The sequence below is a fragment of the Cavia porcellus genome, unplaced genomic scaffold, assembly GCF_034190915.1.
Source record: "Cavia porcellus strain 051 isolate PalLab524CR breed Dunkin Hartley unplaced genomic scaffold, mCavPor4.1 scaffold_28, whole genome shotgun sequence".
NCBI lineage: Eukaryota > Metazoa > Chordata > Mammalia > Rodentia > Caviidae > Cavia > Cavia porcellus.
In genome coordinates, this window is record NW_026947511.1 from 9842086 (window position 1) to 9861515 (window position 19430).

General features: G+C 39.9%; 1 protein-coding gene across 3 annotated transcripts in view; it reads right to left on the minus strand.

Annotated features, from left to right (window-relative positions):
* Positions 1 to 52: 52 nt before the first annotated feature.
* Positions 53 to 19430, minus strand: part of Lipm (lipase family member M) — a 31037-nt gene continuing 11659 nt past the window's right edge. For 2 of the 3 annotated variants that reach the window (XM_063239490.1, XM_063239492.1), the window contains 9 exons: positions 17321 to 17426; positions 13171 to 13288; positions 10090 to 10288; positions 9133 to 9242; positions 5489 to 5625; positions 5255 to 5401; positions 3954 to 4025; positions 3048 to 3119; positions 53 to 1071 (listed from right to left, as the gene is read on the minus strand). In XM_063239490.1, the coding sequence (XP_063095560.1) occupies positions 802 to 1071; positions 3048 to 3119; positions 3954 to 4025; positions 5255 to 5401; positions 5489 to 5625; positions 9133 to 9242; positions 10090 to 10288; positions 13171 to 13288; positions 17321 to 17419 (1224 nt within the window). In that variant the 5' untranslated portion in view covers positions 17420 to 17426 and the 3' untranslated portion in view covers positions 53 to 801. Of the gene's footprint in view, positions 1072 to 3047; positions 3120 to 3953; positions 4026 to 5254; positions 5402 to 5488; positions 5626 to 9132; positions 9243 to 10089; positions 10289 to 13170; positions 13289 to 17320; positions 17646 to 19430 lie in introns of those variants that run through there. The other variant, XM_003473546.4, reaches the window with a different exon arrangement.

The window sequence follows — 19430 nt, forward strand, 5'->3', positions numbered from 1 at the left end:
AAAGAATAAAATATATGGCAATTTGTTTCATTATGCTCATGACATGATAAAATTTTCTTCCAAGATTTTAGTTTTTGGAGCTAAAAAGTTGTGCCAGTATGTCTTGTAGCAGCAGGCTGTGAACAATCTTATATTAGAATTTCAGTACTGGTGTAACACAAGTATGCTCTGTGCAATGCATGATGTTTTATTAGGAAACTCTTAAATATCCTAAAAATGTATCTTCTCTGTGATCCAACTATAAAACTTGGCCCTCCTCTTAGGATATTTTACACATATTCATCTGTGTCGCATACAGATTTTTTGTTGTCAAGCAGTTGGCTTTCTGAGGTAGTATCCTGACTATAGCAACAAGGTAGAAATGCCCAGCTCAGTCTGTCAAAACCAACAATTCAGAGATTTTTGACCTGGCTGTTTGCTCCAATTTGTCATTCTTACTTTACTCCTTCAAAAATATGGCTGAGGAAAAAAATAAATGTTTGAAGGAGATTTATTTGAATGATGTAGTGATTATCTACGTACTTTCTGGCTGTCAAGTGAAAATTAACCTTCAAAATTTAGAAGATATAATAGCATATGAAACTCAGATTTATTATTATTTTACTAATTGAAAAAAATGTAAATCTGAATTCTAGTGCTGAATGTAGAAACTGAAAGAAAAATAGAATTGCATCTCTGCCCGCCCTTTGATAGATACAGTCTATTTTTCCCTCTGGAAGTCTGTAAAATCCTCTGCTCTGTTCCTGGCCCTAGAACTGTCTCCCATAATGTTGTGCCTAAGTCTTGTCAGCATCTGAAGTCTTACAGGGAGACCTTGCAGGTTCCCTGGGGAAGGCCGGCCTCCTCCTGTGTCATCAGATGGATGATTTCATTGTACACTCGCTGAGGAGCATCCAGCCCCCAAATGAAGTCCACATGAGCCCACTCAGGAATGTTTTTGTGATAGATGAGATTGGTCACCTCGGAGAGCAGTGTTTTCACATCTTCTGGATTTGAGAGCCAGTCCTGACCACCTGACCATATCGCTGTTGGCACCGTCATATCGCGAACATTGTACCTTAAAGGAGTTGGCTGTGACAAAAGAACAGCTTAGCTCGAGATAACAGGACAATATTTAAACTTCCAAAACCATAATTTGCATTTCAACGGCACATAAATACTTTATGTATTGTGGTAAAAAGTGCACGAGGGTGAAGGGCAAGTCATGCAGAACACTTACGTTTCTGGTCTAGTCCCTACTACAAAATTATTTCAAATGATTGAACCTTAGTTTTTTCACCTGCAAAATGGGGATAATATTGGTAATAACTAATTAGGTCAAGTAAGAATATGCACAAATTATCTTTTCTATTTTTTGTATGGTGTGGTTGAGGGGAACAAACCCAGGGTCTTGTGCATGCTGAACGTGTACTCTATCATGTAGCTACATCCCCATCCCCTACCTGGAACTTTAAAAATTAAATAATGTTTAATTTCATATATATCACAAGTAAATTGCCTTTAAAAATAATGTACCCGTAAGTGTAAAAGATGCTTTCTGAAACATTTTATAAGGCAAAAATTAGAGATGTTCTACAGGGAAAGGCAAGAGAACCTAGTGAAAAGGCCTGTAGACCCTCACAGACTTTGTTACGTGGTCTCATAGCGCTCGGGGTGGGCTTGGCTTGACTGCACCTCCAAAGACTCGAGCCATTGGCAGGCTGGGCTGATACTCAGCTAGTTTAACACAGAAGCCAGCAAAGTTAAACAGCCGCTCCTGCCTCCCATTCCTGCTGTCCCTGTCACTCAGAGGCCAACGGAATGTAGACTTCCTGGTTCCTGGCGACTCTCGTATTCAAGCAGTACTGAAAGATTGCTTGCCTGGCTGACTTCACAAATCAATTTTCCATAGAATCAGTAAGGATCGTTTTCTACTTTTAATCACAAAATCCACCAGACAGCTTAGGCTCCAATCTTAAATGCCCATCTTTGTCTTGGTGGCTTGTTAAGAATCTGTAACTATAGCCTTATTTAAATATTAAAAATTAAAATTACCTAAGGAGTCAGTCATATTTTTTCCTCACTTTACAGATAAAAAGATTGAACTAAATCTAGGTCTAGGCCTAAATTGCCTATGACAGCTTTTTATATGTGTGTTTTTTCTTCCCTTCTGTGATCATTCTCTGGTGCCTACTCTGCACACACCAGATTCTGAAGAATTTGGTCCATTAAATGTTGACAAATTTAAGCCATCATAAAACACTGTCTCTAAAAATATACTTTAGGAGAAAATGCAAAAGAATTTACAAGGAAGTGTAGACCGTGATTGGAAGTTTTCTATTCAGGGACAGCCAGGCAGACTATGCAGCCTCCTAGCATTTTGTATTTAGGTTGATGTGGACATTAAATATGATCTGAATCTCTCAAAAGACGATTAGGACATTCAAGAGAGCATATTTATCCAAATCTGATTCAACTTTTAAATTTTGTTCTGTAGTACTGGCTTCATACTTTATAGGGTAATATAATTTTTTAACCTGCAAATCACAGATTAATTAAAAATATAATCAGGAAGAGCACAAAGATTATTTAATCCATTATTTTAAATATGAGTTAATCAAAGAAGCCTGTAGTAGTAGCATATAAGCTTATAGTGTAGACAAGACTAACACGACAATCCCCAATTGCTATCTAATGTTCTTTTTACAGTCACATGAAACAAGCTCACTATCTCCATTCTCATCAATTTGTTTTTTTAAGTCCTAAAGTACCCACTATAGATGTACTTGTCTCTGGACTAAATTAACCCCATCCCACAACTGAGAATGCCAATTTATTTGCTCACAAGGTATCATCAGCGAAAGAACCCCTCCAATACTGTTACATAAGCAAAGTCCTCCAGGCTAAGCTGTAATCCTTCTCCTTTTCAAATGTAGTCAATCTGAACTTTTGCTTTCTGCTTGAATTCTGACATTTTATTTCCACCCCTAGCAAAGCCTATCCCTGTGACCTCCCTCACACGCATTCCTGAGGGTGTATTTTCAGTCTGTGGTATTTGAATTTCTTACATGATTGCCTTTCTCCAGATTCTTGGTCTCACTCCCCCAGTCAAATGCTCGGAGTTCTCCAGAATTTGCTACCTAGAAGGAAAAAAAATTATGAGGTACTGGAAAGGGGATTAGGGTGGTAGAAACGTGCTACCACATACTCAGTTGTCAGAGCAGCAGAGCTCAAAGCTGTCTGAGCTGCACCTCCCCTCCTTGGGATAATCTTTAGGAAGGTGCAAAGGCATGAACCAGGAAGGAGAATGATGACAAAAGTGTGACAGTCACATCTTCAATTCTGGGAAGTGCATCCTTTCTGTAATCAATGTGAATTCATACTTGGCACAATTCTAAAGGCTAAGATGAGAAAGTATGCTGTGGAACTGGGCCATGTGGTGATCCTGGAAAACAGTGAGCAAAGCCTAATTCAATTTAGAAATTCTGTTTTGTTTCAGTTGCACCCCTACACACACACACACACACACACACACACACACACACACACTTTCCCAAGATCAAAGAAAAAGCCTGTAGAACAAAGGATTCCTGTGAAAATCTCTCTGGACAACTAGGTGCACATTAGCATTATTAATTTTTTCCTGCCTTCTCTTGCAGCTGGAGGAACCATAAAAGGACAAGTGGAAACATAATTTCCTCCAGAAACATCAGACAGAGAAAGGACTCACTTGGGCCATTTTACTTTCAGGACCCACTTTACAGATGTCTTTAGTCCACTCCCATCCTTCTGTCCTTCCCTTTCATTACCTCAAAAGTTTCAGTGGCTGAGGTCAAGTACACAGTTAAAATACCACTGATCAGATTGCACTGTAGTTCAAAATAAACACAAAACTGAAAATCAAAAGGGGGTCTTTTGCCTATTTCAGACAAAATGTACAAGGACACTTAGAAAAGACAATTCAATGTTCTTACCTGGCTCCAGTGTAGAATATTCTGCACAGATGTTCCAGCAGGAGAATGGGCAACATACACATTTGCTCGGCTCTATAACAAAGCATATGTGGTCTGTGGGACACAAAACTCGTAAGACAAGCACATTCCCCAGCACAAATCTCCAGAGTGGCAGACTGTGGAATGGGAACACCCTCAAATTGTCAGCAGGTTTCTATGAAATAGTAATGTACACATGCACATAAATACAGTCACTAAATATATTCCTGGGCATCTGTATTTTTCATTTGAAAGTAGCTTCTCATTAGATATCTGACTCATTTATTTAAAACTCTTTACTAGATATATTTGGGATAAGGGATTTGGAATTGAGTTTAGCTTTCTGTTATTCTTTAGGTGAGTTGGGAAAGTTATTAACCCACTAAAACTTAATGTACTAATCTGTAAAATGGGGATATTGATATATTCTCAGTGTCTCATAAGCTTATTGTGTGATAAAAATCAGCTTGAAACACAATAAATACCCACAAAGTGGTTTCTATAAGTCAAAGTATTAATATAAGAGGAAGAAACCCTCAGGACTTAGAGACCTGTTCCCTCATCTGCACTCCACAGCCAGCCCTTACTGGAGTCATCCAAATTGCAGAGTTACATTGCCCCATGTCCACCTCGTTATTGGCATGATCTGCATTAAACGACTGGTAGATACGAGGGTGTGTGACCAACCCTGTTCCCAGTTTGAGACAGTTCTGCAGGAGCACCTCGTCTTCATAAACCCCGGAAGATTAACCGTGGAGGCTGTGTCATAGCATTTCCCCGCTATCAAATTCTGTTTCCTTTTCCTCCATTACCTTAAAAACAGAACCCCAAATCGTTCTGTCCATTAACCTCCACCTCAGAGCATGCATCTTACTGAGCCCCCAGGGGGACACAGGCCAACTGGTAACTAACCCTAAGAGGAACTGAATCTCCCAGACTTCCATCAAAGAACTTAAACTACAAACCAAAAGAGACCAGACTGAGAGGAGAGGTGATGACAGTGGGAAGGTCTCCCTGCTATCTAAGTTCCTCATCTCCTTTTCCTTTCTGATTTACTATAGGCTGTCAGACCGCTTCCATCTATAGTGTATGCCGTTACTACAGCGCAATGCTTACCTTGCTTCAGCTCCTAGTAAAGGCTTTCCAGCATTCCCTTGCCATTTGGAAACTACACATTGCTGGATGTGTACCATTTCCCTAGATCCTCACTGGTTCCTTAAAGAGTGAGATTTGTAACTCCTAACTTAGGGACTTAGAATTTTATTTACTAGGCTCCTACTTACCATATTCATATTGTTTATGTTAAAGCCTCCCATAAGTAAGATGATATTGCTACAAATTTGATCAAGAAACATCTGGCCACAAAGATAAATAAAAAGCTGCCTGAAAAATCGGGTCTGGTAGAGAAATTCTTTCTTGCCAAACAAACCCTGTGAAAATATGATGTGAAACAGTAGTTATTTCAGTATAGTCTAGAAAACGTGATTCTAAAAGCGCGTGCTTTAGGTCTCACCTACCTTGATCATCATATGTGGTAGTAACAAAAATTTGGTGCCAGGGCTTTTTGCATATTTAATAGTGGCTATAGGAGCTAAAGCAAAATACATTTTGATTTTTTGACCCAGTTCTGGCATTGTGGAAAATGCAATAAAGCCTGTAAGAGAAAAATATATCAGCATGGATACTGAATGTCATAGAACTCATAAAATATATTTTACCTTTATCAAAATATTTTAATAGTCCTGTATAGAGTATGTCATTAACTCTTCTATAAAATTACAGACTTTTACTGGAGAAGGTGAACCACAACAAAAGCTCTTTTGTGTTCCCTACAACACCTAATGTTTTTGATTTCAAGTGGTAAGTTTCATTCTTATAAATTAATTAATACAGTCATATTTAAATTACTTAATAAGATCATATTGATGTTGTGAAAAAAGCTCACAACTTTGAGAGAAAACAGCATGCTAGATACCTTCCTGGGAACCTTTATATATATCTTGGACACTTTGTTCTCTAAATAAGTTTATCCTATCAACTGAAAGAAACAGAGAATTAGAAAAATCACTGTATTTGGCAAGTACGCTCCGCAACAATGGATAGGAAGCTAATAGGGGTTTTGCTGGTTTTACTTCATCCCTGACTTCTCTGTAACACAGTTTGGTACAGAAGTTGTTGACCAAACTGAATTTCAGTTCTTATTTCTCCTGTAGACTTGATATGAGATCCCAGTCAAGACAATCTGTAACTCAGTACTTATACCTGTAGAACTGAAACGCAGATTCACCGAAATACCACTGTTCAAGAAAGACGTCTGTGAAGCCTTTTGGGGGAAAGCCAGGGTATGGTCATTACACTAGAAATATGATGTGTTGCATCTGTTTTTTTAAAAGCCTGCATACTCTCAGTCTAGACTGATATTTGCAGTTTGGCGGATGAGGAAAGAGGGCTAAGCAGAGAAATAGTAGAATCACATGAGTTCTGACTGGTTGCCACAAGGTAGTTGGGTCTGAAGAAACTCGTTCCTTCTCTGTGTATCCTTCATCTGAGCAGGTGTGCCAGCCACACACAAAGGGAGGTCCAGGAGAGGCTCAGCACCTCTTGCTTGCCCAGTTATATTTTTGGTATGAATACAGTAATCATATCCCAGCTTAATTTTGACCAGATTAAAATTCCTCTCAACTATCTAAATCTGAGAACTCTCTATAACACATCCCAGCTGTATTTCCCCTTATGCAAAGCCCGCTAACGTTCTCCATTAAAGCTCCATGATTCATTGCTAGAAGACTCTGTGTTTATGCTTTCTTTCCTCTCAACACTGGATCCAGCCTCATCACTAGTACCTTTGTTTTCATATCAAGTTGAGCAACTGACAGGCAAAATATATTTTTAAAGGCCTCTAAGTATTAGGGCAGAAACACACATACAACACTATAACCTTCTTTCTGTGAAGGGCATGGTAAGAGCTACTATCACTGGACTCACTAATGTTATAAAAATATGGAGATAAACATGTAAAAGTTAGACCCATTTTATTCTGTAGAAAGCATCAGTGAAAAGGATCCAACTGAATCAATGCCCTGAAACCCAACAGTCTTTGAGTCACTGGAATTCCTGATTCTCAATTCAGTTGTATGTCAGGGAGAGGGAAAGTGGCCACTACAGTTCTAGGAGATAAAGAACTAGCAGAAGGCAAACTTAGGGCCTGGAAGGCGTGTTTAAAGACCACTGTACACCTATACAGTAGCAAACTCCTTGGCAAGTCAGTCCCATCGTCAAGTGATAGTGTAGCGGAAGATGTCCCTCTCGCTCCCTAACATACTTCAGTTTGTTAGCTGCTCAGGTAATAGTTCTGTTATTTTTATTTCTTAGAAATGGCTGGTCTTTGTGATGCACAGCTGGTCTCTCTGATGCACACTGTAAAACCCGTTCTCGACTGACAAGCCGTTCTGCCTCTGTGCCTCCTGCTTGCTCATCCCACACAAGCCCTAGACCACCCGAGAGTGAGGCCTGCCATCTTGAAGAACAGTTGATTCCTGGTCAGTGCCGGCCCGATGTAAAATAAGTCTGCTTTCAAATCCTGAGTATGGTCTTGGTGTTTCATTTGCCACTGCAATAGCATGCTGAGGTCTCAGAAATCAAAGCGCTGGAGACTGATGGCTCAGTTTGTTGTTGGATTTAAGGGAACAGTGAGTGTCTTTTCACTTAGAGATCTTTTAAAAAATATGTTGTCTGTAAGTTGTCCAATTGAAAACTACCTAAGATTGTCCTACAATTGGCCTGAATTCATAATAGTTTTAGTACAACAACAGGTTTTAGAGATAATCTACTTCTGATTTTTGTTCTGAAGGATTTGTCATAATAATCTCCATTAACTCCGAAGTGGTAGTAGCAAGACTTTTACAGGAATTGAGGAATGTAATTTCCTATCAACTTATAGACCTCATTGTACAGTGATTATTCAGAAAATGCTTTAAGTATGTGAGTATAGGTCTTATTTAGCAGCCCCACTAAGCCACAATTTAGTCATCTGTAAAACAGATTTACAAACCTATCCCCCACCATATTCTTGATCATTTTTAATGACTGGCATTACTAGGTAGTCATAGAAAGCACTTACTATCATGAAGATGAAAATTATATAGAGATGATATTAAATCACAAATAGCGAAGAATGCACAAAATCAAATGTTTTACAAAACTGCTTTCATATTCATGATTATAAACATAACCTGGTAACAAGACAGCTATGCTGACTAAAGAATGCGTATTTCTTCCAGTAACTGGTCAGTAATTTTTCTTTTTAGAATCCAACTTTAGCCTTCAACTCAGGGTTTTGTTTCAGAGTAAAAGAAAGAGCTCTTCTTAGTCCAGAGAGCCTCCTCCTTATGAGACACACTGTGCCTCTTAGGATCTTCCTTCCTCCTAATCCAAGACATGGGCACTTTCCCTACTGATTTTGGTCTGGGTATAGGGCCAGGATATCCAGGATAGGGCCAGGATAGTTACAATCTCCATCCCTTACCACGCCAAACTGCCTGCAGAGGGTCTCCATCCAACATCTCTCACACATTCGTTCAGAGAAAAGGCGTTAGCACACGTTGGCATTAGCAGGAAACAAGAGAGTCTTGTGTGAATGCTCCATCAGCTCTACTTCTAATATGATCGTAAGGTTCTGTTTCTTGACTGTCTGTCATGTGGTGGATGCTGATCTCAGGCCTTCATTTATAAAGGTTATTTACTAAGTGCATATTCTATACCACAAATCTCTGTTACAGTTGTGTCGTAGGTGAAATTTTGGCCTCCACAGATTTGGCAAACATTATGATATAAAATAGTCCAGACAGTTTTAGCACCTCTAAGAGAGAATAACTAGCTCCATTTTGTATATGAAGAAATAGACTGCAGAGTACAGAATTTACTCTGGCATATTTACCTAAGGGGTAGCAAAGACAATATTTGAATCCTCCTCTGTCTGAGTACAAGCTCTTTGTGCCGTACCACAGACCTCCCTCAATCCAGCCCCTGTTTCTCTCAGGGTTTACAGTAACTGATGAGAAACCCAGAGCCAAAAGAAACATGAAAGGATTGGCTCAGAAACAGTGGTGCCTTAGGTTCACATTTCTTCTGAGTATACAAACCTGATTTCCTTTGAACCTACCCATGGTGGTGCCCTGTGAATAGCCGACATAATAGATCTTTTCCTGGCCTGTTTTCTGCAAAATAAAGTGTATCACTGCAGGAAGGTCAAACCTAGCCATCTCATCATAACTACAAGGGGAAAAGATAAAGTTATATGACAAATTATAATCAGTACAAACAGATCCACCCCCTCCCCAGGGTTTACAAATAAGTACTTGAAGTGCCAGCCCTGACAACTTGTTACTACGACCCTTAAAACACTTGTGATGGAGCTATTTCAAAAAGGTGATTCTTGGGTGTCTCTGGGGTCATAGGCTGTCAGCCAGCTGCTGTTTGATGCAGATGCTATCATAGGGTCATCATCATCATCATCATCAGTATTGTGTGCACGATCCATCTCCTAGCGGAAGGCTCCTCTTGCACTGTTAGCAGACAGCATAGGGCCGTACAGATTCCTTTACAGGAAAACATTAAAGATGCGGCAGGAAGCCTTCTCTTAGGAAGTGTTTCAAGAACAGATGGATATCAATAGGTAATTTAGGTAAAAACATTAAAAACCTTTTGTAAGGCCATGAGAGATATTAGCCCAGTTGGTAGTTTCTTTCTTTTAAAAACTGCTACCTGTTTTCATTTCTTTCTGGAAGTATTAGGACTTGTCATCACTCTCAGAAGAGTCAGTCTCAGGTTAACCACCTACAAGGAAATGGATTTACACATCTTTTGGTCCAGTCTGAATCACTGGATACCGACTACCATTTACATCTCTCTAGCCATACCCAACCTTCAATGTGGGAAACCCAATATTCCCTATACTCCCCCCAAAGAGTCACTAGCTAATTGGCAAAACTGGGAGCTATCATAGTAGGATGTTGATGACACAATCCAAATAATTTATCTAAATACCTGAATTTCTAATTCTTTACACAGTTCTCACAAAGGCATCCAAGTCCACTTTGACCTCAAGATTTTCGTATACCTGAAAGCCCAGAACTCATCTTGGTCAATAGAGAGGGTCTTGTGCTTCCGAGACCAGGTGTTTCCCCTGCTGTTCCCCATCCACACGTCAAAGCCAGCATCTGCCAGGATGAAGCCCAAGCTGTTGTTGCGCAGGTTGGAAATCCAGTTGCTGGCATCACCTAGCAGACCATGTTGCAGGAACACCACTGGCCTGGAACCTGCAAACATGAGGGATGTCATGTGACATGTCCTTATAGCATGCAAGGACTTGTGAGTCAGGCAAGCTTGTGTTCAAATTTTGATGGAACTGTTTGCTAGCTGGATTATCTTTACCAATTCACATTTTTGTAACTTAATTTCCTCATCATTGGTGAAATTTGATTTTTGTTATGACTTTAAAAGATCAGAGGGAACAGGTAGTACAATACCAGGCAAAGAAAAAAAACTAAAACAACTTCCATTGTTTTTGTGTAATTATTACTGTGGATCCTGTCTGGGACCTTAAGAAAGAGTTAGATGTGATCCAGTAGAGAGTATACTGTAATGATTAAGATCAGATAGATAGATCGATATAATGTCTGATTTTATACACACACACACACACACACATAAATAGGTGTAACAATTAAAGGTCCTGCACGTCAAAAGAACCTACAAACCAGATTGAAAGGAATCCCTTTCAGTATAGAAAACTTTGATTATCAAAATAAAATCACAGTATAGAAAGTCTCTACCTTTCAAACATTCGGGTTATAAACTTTCATGGATGCAAAGAAGCATCCCATAATGAGCATTCCTAGATGTGAACAAATAGTGGGAGTGCCTCACATGTCTGTGGACATGGTCACAGTTGTGCTGCTGTGCGTTTACTGTGCAGTGCAATATCATACAGTAGTACAGTGCTCAGTCTGAGCCAGGATGCCCAGAAGCAAGAAGGAAAGCGGTGCAGATGTGGAGAGCACTGCTAGGAAGAGCAAATCATTAACTATGGAGACGAAAGAGAAGATATTTGAGAGATCAGACCAAGATAAAAAGATGGGACATATCACTCCACCATCTCCCACCTACCCGCCTTCCTCCAGATAGTAATTTTTTCTGTTTCTTCACTCCATGCAATCCCCTTTATGCTGGTTGTTTACTGTACCACCATTTTAAGGTGACTATAAAAGTAAAATAGCTTATGTACAGCATTTTTGTGTGTTTTATGCTTTTTGTTTGTGTCAAAGGTGTATAACACTCACTTTGTTGGAGTTACCAACACATGCGACTGACCAACATTCTCCTGGAACGGAATTTGTCCGTAATTTGAGGACTACCTGTCATAATGCGTTGTATCCCATTGAATATGCTATGATTTGAAGTTAAACAAGAGCTGCAGGAACAGTATCAGCCACTAGAGGGGGATATTCCACACTGACTGCATTAAAAGGCTGATTTTTTTAATCCCAAACAATTTGACAACATTACCTGACAATGAGTGAACAGCAAAGCAACAGGATATAAGAAAACAAAACGACTAATGGAGAGGGACTACAGGTAACCCTTTGTATTTAATAACTGCTGCATTGACTCATTTGCTGGGAAGTGTCGTGCCTTAACCTCTATCACCTCTGGGATTTGAGGTTTAGTGCAATGTTTTCTCTCCAGGCTATTTATTTGTTTTTACAAAATTCATCCATTCTAAAAATATAGTATTCAATAGCACAAATAATATGCTTGGCACTCTTTTAGCTATTGTCCCAAACAAAATAATGAAGTCCCCACCCTTTATTGAGTTTCCACTCTGGTAGGGAACAGAAAGCTAACAAGCAAACACCTATCACATCCAGTTCTGTTAAGTGCTGTAAGGATAAGAAATCAGAGTCAAGGGTCTGATATCCACAGACAGCAAGGGGTTGTTCTTTTTAGTACACTGGTCCGGAAAAAGGGGCCTGTGCAAGCAGCATCAGTGTCTAATAAAGAGTGGTCAAAAGGGAGAATTGAGATTCAAAGGCACTGAGCCAGAAACATGCTGGGCAGGTAGAATAAAAATGGTTGATTTTAAAAAGCTACATGGGTACAAACTGAAATAATATTGCTCCTGAAGCTTCTTTACACCAAAGAGCAATAGCATTTATCCAGTACTTTTTGATTATAGTTAAGAACATGAGCCACAGTAGCAAGCAGATCTGGATTTGAGGGTGACATATTGGCAAGCATTAGCACAGACATTCTCGACCAGCTACATCACTACTATGAGTGGCACTTTCTTTGGGTTATTATGAACATTGAAATGAGACTAATGAAAACAAAGTACCTAGGATTTTACTTGACATACAGAAAGAACACAAGAAACTCTATTATCTGTATACACGTGAGAGAATGCAGTTGCTGTTATAAACAAGGACCTCAGGATTAAAAAGATGAGAACCAACCAGAAATGGGTTGTGGCATAATTTAGCAATGAACATGAATATTTAGAAGTCAATATGTTCTGTGAATCTTACATATTAAAGTGGAACTACAAAACCATACAAACATGTCAAACATGGAAAGTGTGCATACAGAGATGGTTCCTTAGAAGTCATTAGTAAAAGAGAGACCCTGTCTTAAATGTTTAAAGTGCTCTTTGGATGGGGAATACAATGTGCAGCAGTGAGGATGAGATGTTGCATGGGTGTGCACATTCTTCATGAAGAGGTGTGGTGGGTGCGGTCAAGGCTCACTGGTGAACACTCTGGGATACTGGTATGTGTCTATATAATATGTAGTAGATATTTGGTGAACAAGTTAAGTGGTAGAAGAGGTCAAGAGGTGGATTTTTTCATGAAGTCTTTTGTAGTGTCATGGGTTGAACTCAGAAGCTTCCATGTTTGGCACATTTTCCACCACTGAACTATGGAGCCCCTTTAAACCAGAAGGTGGTTTTTGAAAAGCAAACTGTTTGAGGTAATTGATGGTACAGGATGGAGTAGCATGATGGTGATGGGGATTAAAGGGGAATCAACCCCGTTCTTGATCTGACCAATAAATCTCAGTCTGCTCTATGAATCTAGATTTTCCTACACACTGCAATTACATGGAGGATTGCTGTTTTGGGGTGACATTGGGTAAATCATACCTTTATTCTTAGGTTCTGTTAGGCCTTGAGGAATTCTGTTAACAGAAAGGATATACCCATCTTCAGTTGTAACTTCATATTCCTCACAGGGATAACCTTTATGTTGAATGATTTCACTCTATGGATAAAGCACAATTTACATTGAGTCCAGCTCTATATGGCTGTATTCTTAACTGTCTAAAAGTAAGAGTAATTTCCTTAATGCTGCAAGACACAGATGAGAAAATTCTTACATTCCCCCAACTCATTATATTGTCGTAGAAAAACCAGCCAGGCCATCCTTCCCAGCCCTCACTTCTTTTGTACTGGTGCTGGTAATTGAACCCAGGGCCTCACACATGCTCACACTGTAACACTGAGCTATACCCTTAGCCCCCGACTTCTTCTATTTTTAATGTGAATGTCAGGCTAGGACCGTGGTTCTAAAATGTGGGTCAAAAGCATCAGCATGGTTTGCATACTCTTCAGAAATGCACATTAGCACTTTCCCACCAAAGGTACTGAATTAGGAACCCTGAGGAAGGCTTTATCAACTTGTGTTGCCACAAGCGTGATAAAGAGATCTCATGGATTATAATGTTTGCTAAGCACTGGACCAGAACACTAATTCTAAAACCCTGATGTGCATCAGAATCACACAGGGCATCTGTACGTAGATTCTTGAGTTGCTTGAGGTTAGAGATCAGATGATCCTAAAGCAGCAAGACACCTGATCTAGGACAACTTGGATGAGTCCCTAGGCCATGCCTTCCCTGAGACACTCAGTTCTGAAATAGACTCAAGAATAGTGATAATTAAGATTTTTACACAAAAGTTTTCCTAATAAATTTGAGAAGAAACATGAAAAATAAATATATAGGTAAGCACACAAAAACAAATTCACATAAAATTTCTTGTTGCCTACATATGACCCTCTGCTTAAAAATCCCTATTACATATAGTTGACACCATGCAGAAACTTTTGGAAAGACAAGAAGTTGCCAACCTCCCCTAAGCATCATCACTATTGTTGCCCACCATCTTCATCCAGGGAAGAAGGGAACTATTACTATAAGAGGCTGCTGATAAGAGGAAGAGAGGAGAAGCCCGGCTGCTAAATAGCTAGTGTAGAATATGGGTAAGAGAGCACAGTCATTAAGAGGAAACTTCTCGGGTCCCATGGTTACCACTATAATTAAAACTCAATTAGCCAAGACTCATGGAAAGTAGAATGTGTGTATGCATATGTGTGTATGTGTCCACTACATACTTTATTTTACTATTATGGATAACACCCTGCATGGAAGTGTTATCTATAATAGTAAAATAATTGCATGGGACATTGATTAAGTAAATACTACGGAGGCCACTGAGAAAAACCACTCAGAACCCCTTCAGAGGAGGACTTGCGCCATCTACCAGGGAGTGGCGGTGCTGTCAGCAGAGAGCCCTTGGCTGTTGTCCCTTTGAGGAGGGCCTCAGCTGTGAACAGCCACAGCCTTGAGGGCCACATCCTTTCCTTCTGTGTGCAGGGACTGTCTTGTTTGTGCTTTTAGGCTGATTATCTCAGCCTAATTTTGAGACCTCTGAAAGGCTGATTTGTTGTTTGTTTTGTTTAATAAAAGGAGACAAGTTATTTGAAGGTAAGAAAAAGGGAAAAGTAGAAAGGGAGGGGGAGAGGGAGAGGGAGAGGGAGAGGGAGAGAGAGAGAGAGAGAGAGAGAGAGAGAGAGAGAGAGAGAGAGAGCACAGAGAGAAGGAACAGACCTGGCAGGTGGCTTGAAGGGCTCTTCTTACTGCACACGCCCACTGGCATTGGAAGGCTGGTCTTGAGTCAAGAGTCACCTTTACCCACTCTGCTCCTTTCCCTGTCTTCTTCCGTGGGTGCTCTCTCTTTCTTCCCTCCTCCCTCTCTATTCTCTTTCTCCCCTACTCCTTGACAGACAGACAGGCTGAAGTCTAGCCCTACAACTCAGTCTAGTCTTGAGCCTCAGTGGCACCAGTAGCCGGGACTACTGGCATGCACCGCCACACTGATCTGCAAAGGTTCCCCTTACTAAATGTTCTGCACATGCGTCTTGCCATATAGCCTGTCTGCTCTCCAGGGACTCCAGCCTGGGGCAAGTATAAACTCCCCACAATGGAACATAATCCAGGAAGCTAAAATGACATTCTGAGGTTAAGACCTTGGGAAATTCTTCATGGTATATATTGTTAAATAGAAAAAAATTGGAAAAGAATCAATTATGCAAAGCACTTACTTCATTTTTGAAAACAGACACATTCATAGATTTAAAAGAAAAAGAGAGCGCATATGAGAAAATTATTAGTGGTTAGCTCTGAGCTTCCCTGATTAGCTCACCCTATCATCATGAGTAACTGAGAATCTGTCTTTCTTGCTGGGTTGTGAGCTTCATTGTCAGGGCTTTTGGTATTTTCATATCTTTCTGTGGCTTGATAGTACTATAGCAGGGGTCTACTATGTGTTCAATAAACATGAAGCTAATTGTATAAAAGAAGACAAGTTATTTTGGCCAAAGTATAGGATAGACGATAATCCATGTATACCAGTGCAGAGAATCAAACCAATTATATGCCTATTACTAGTAACTACATGAATTTTCTAGTTCCCTTGCCTGATATAATTGCTCAGTGGCAACCCAATTCAATGGCTTCTTGTTGTTACTGTGTTTTTGTTGTTTGAGGTAGTTTCCCTCAGTTTCCCATATAGGCCTTGAACTTGCAACTTTTCTGCATCAACATCTCCCCCAGATAACTGGAATTACAGGCAATTGCCAATATTTCAGGGGTCAGCAGCTGTTAGTCTTGAGAAGCTTGTCCTGAAATCTCAGTGTAGGTGTTTATTCTATCCAGGGTGGAGCTGGGACTGTTGTCTTTGCAGCTAAGGAAATTCCCTCCACTTGAGTCTCGGAGGAATATGTAGAGGACACTCTCTGTGCCAGAAAGCTGACTCTTAAGGTTCTGCACCAATGTGGTAACTGTCTGGATTACCCATCAGTCAGTATTAGAAGGGTCAGAAAAAAGCTGGTATTTACATAAATTCAAAATATTTCTATGCCTGTTTTAGAACCCATAGAAGAAAACTTCTATAAAAAGTCTGAAACTTGAAATTGGGCTGGGGCTATAGTTCAGTGGTAAATCAGTGGCCTGGTAGGCAGGAGGCCCTGGCTTCCATCCCCAGTACCACAAACAGACGAGCAAAACTGCATAAATTTAAGGTAAACTTCCTCCTTCTGCAAGGTATTAGGTAAGTACATGGAGCGCGGGCTTCGCACACAGCTGCCTTTCTCAGCACACCTCTCCCTCACCTGGGAGGGTCCGTGGCATAATGATTATAATTACAGGCTTTGTGTCTAGGCAAGCCTGAATTTCAATTGTAGCTCCACCATGTACCAGTGTGAGGCCTTGTTTAACTTGCTTAACCTCTTTAATCCCAGCTGTTTGACTTGAAGAGTGTAGATAATCATATCTTCTACACAGGGCACAGAAGATGAAATAGCATCTGTGAAGATTTTATCACAATGTCTACGAGGGGATAAGAGTTACTATACATGACCTTTATGAAAAGTCAACTTAAAACTGGAGGTAAATCCTACCATCCACCAGAAAAACTGTGTGGAAGATGTAAAGGAATATATCACCATTCCATACACTTTACTCAGAGGTCTCCTTCAGCACTCAGGGGCTCTTTACCGAGCAGATTAGAATAGCCCTGGGTAATACTAATTAATGGTAGGCACACTGAAGGCAAGAAGTCAGGGTTGATGCTTCTCTAACATAGGAGGAAATAGGAAAAGAATAAAAAGAAAGACAAAATGGAAATAATCAAGAATCTTAAATTGGCCCAGAATCTGTCAATTATTTCTTTGCTCATAGGATAAACCTAAGAGTTCAAGGAAAGATTAAGTAGTGTCTGAAACTCAAAGGGATTAATTCATTCCCCCAAATTTACTTAATTTGAGGAGCCCCAAGATCTACTGACCCCTAGTTTAGCATTCCTTCAAGATAGTGTGCTACTGCATTACGATACCCTGCTAGCATGAATCACCACCACAGACAGTTGTAATGCACAAAGCAGATACTACACAGATGTGGACATTAACATCTAAGGCACTTAGTATCCCCATAAGGTCATGAAAACTCCAACTTACAATATTCATAAATGCTTCAGGGTCCACAGCTTTAGTTGGCAAATGTCCTGAATTCACATTTCTTTGAAGCAAATAGGTCACCAGTATCAGAAGCCACATCTCCACTCTGTGTGAAACAATCCAGGCAGTTGACACAATTTCTGACATGGTCCAACATCTGCATTTATTTTCCCTTGCCACTAGAATAACTACATCTGAAATCGGAAGCAGGATCTGTAGATTTAGAACTTCTTTATATATTTTCTAGCTTCAATTTCTTCCCTCAATTCTGAGGCACATTAAGTAAGCTTAGTTGATAGGAATGGAAGAACACCAAGGAGCTGGAAGCAATCCTTAGGGTGTTTCAATACCATCTGGCCCCGCCTGCTTCTCCGTCACAGTCACAAAATTATAATCACCAATCCCTCAGCTTCTCAGTGTGTAAGACTTTGATGCCATCCAGAGATTAACACATATGAGACAGCCCATAAACCCTTGTGTATCACCATCAGTAATAAGGATCATAAGTAGAATCTCCCCTGCATCCCTTCCCCCTTTTCCCATTTCTGTGATGGGTACAAAGATACAAAGTCTGCAGATGAGCTTCTATAGCCACATTCTGTAGCTTCAGCAATCATTGTCATTCGGTTGAAGAACAAAACTAGTCATAGTTACTTTTATTTAAAATGCTTCAAATTTTAATGACATTTTCTAATTTTAGTGATGGTTAGTGTTATTATTTAGCCCATTTTATCTAGTTCAATTAAATATATATATATATATAATTTTATTTTGGTCTATAATCACTAATTTATAGAAGATTGATACCTAGTAATTAAATCATCTGCAATAAATGAGTTTCAGCCTAGTTACTTCAATAAAATAAATGTGTCAGTGATGCAATATCAGGTATTAATAACAGGCCAATTAATAACCGAGCAGTCCAAAAAGGAGGGTTTGTTTGTTATTTTAAGTAAAAAAAATACGTTGGAAGTTAATTTTTAAAAAACTACTACCTGAGATTTTTTTTTTTTTTTTACTTTTGTAGCTCCTCACAGCAGAGCTTAGAGCAACCGCACCCCACAGAGTTCCAGGGGAACCTGTGGGTGAAGGAGCAGAAGCTGGAACTGGAAAGGCCAGCCTGTGAGAGTGTGACTCCCAGTGTGACTCAGCCTGGCCCACGCCAGGGTCTGGCAAGTGCGAAGAGACAGGCCTGGCACCTTATGCAGAACACATGGAATGTGGCTCAGCCAACCACTGATGACTATATGCTCCAGAGAAGTGACTGGACCTCATTAAAGAGCAGAGGGCACATCTGGCCAGCTCTGGAGAGCCCCATGACTTCAGAACCACAGAGCTTAGTGAAGTTACGCAAAACATGAACTCAGAGAAAAACTTTGCCTTGTATTGTTGGCATTTTAGGATTTTAAAACGTTACATAGCCAGAAGGAAAAAAAATATCTCATTCAGTTTTCGTTTTTAGAAATGTGCAGCTACCTTAAATGACTTGCATAATATTGCTGGGCTAGATTGCAGCAAGGTGAGAAGTAAGCTTCAGATATTTAAATTCATTGCTTTGTGTCATGATCATATGAAATATCATTTCAGTGCTTCCTTCATCACTTATGAATGAAACTTCATCTGCTACTAAAAAAGCAAGTGTATCACTCTGTATATTGTTTGTTTAAGAAGTTCTCTTCTGATATGTGTGTGTGTGTGTGTGTGTGTGTTCTGGAGATTGAATCTGCCTTTTAATTTTTCTTTTTCTCCTGAGACAGATTGTTGCCTGGGCTTGGACTTGCCATCCTGCTGCCTCGTCCTCCCAGAGTGCTGGGTGCAGGGGTGTACCACCACAACCAACCTCTCCTGCATTTAAAGTCAGAATAATTCCCAAAGAGATCATTGTAAATTTGGCAGATACAATGCACCCATGATTGCTCAAATATCACCAATTTCTCTGTTGGGTAATACGTTTGTGAATGCTATGGAGACTTACTGGTGAGAGAGCTAATAGCATTAAACAGAGTAGTTCAGAAAAAATTCTTGTTTCTCAGAATGAAACTGCAAATTCCCTTGTAACTCCTTCTCATTTGCTGGAATTACAGAGTAAAAGGATTTTACACCGGTACTG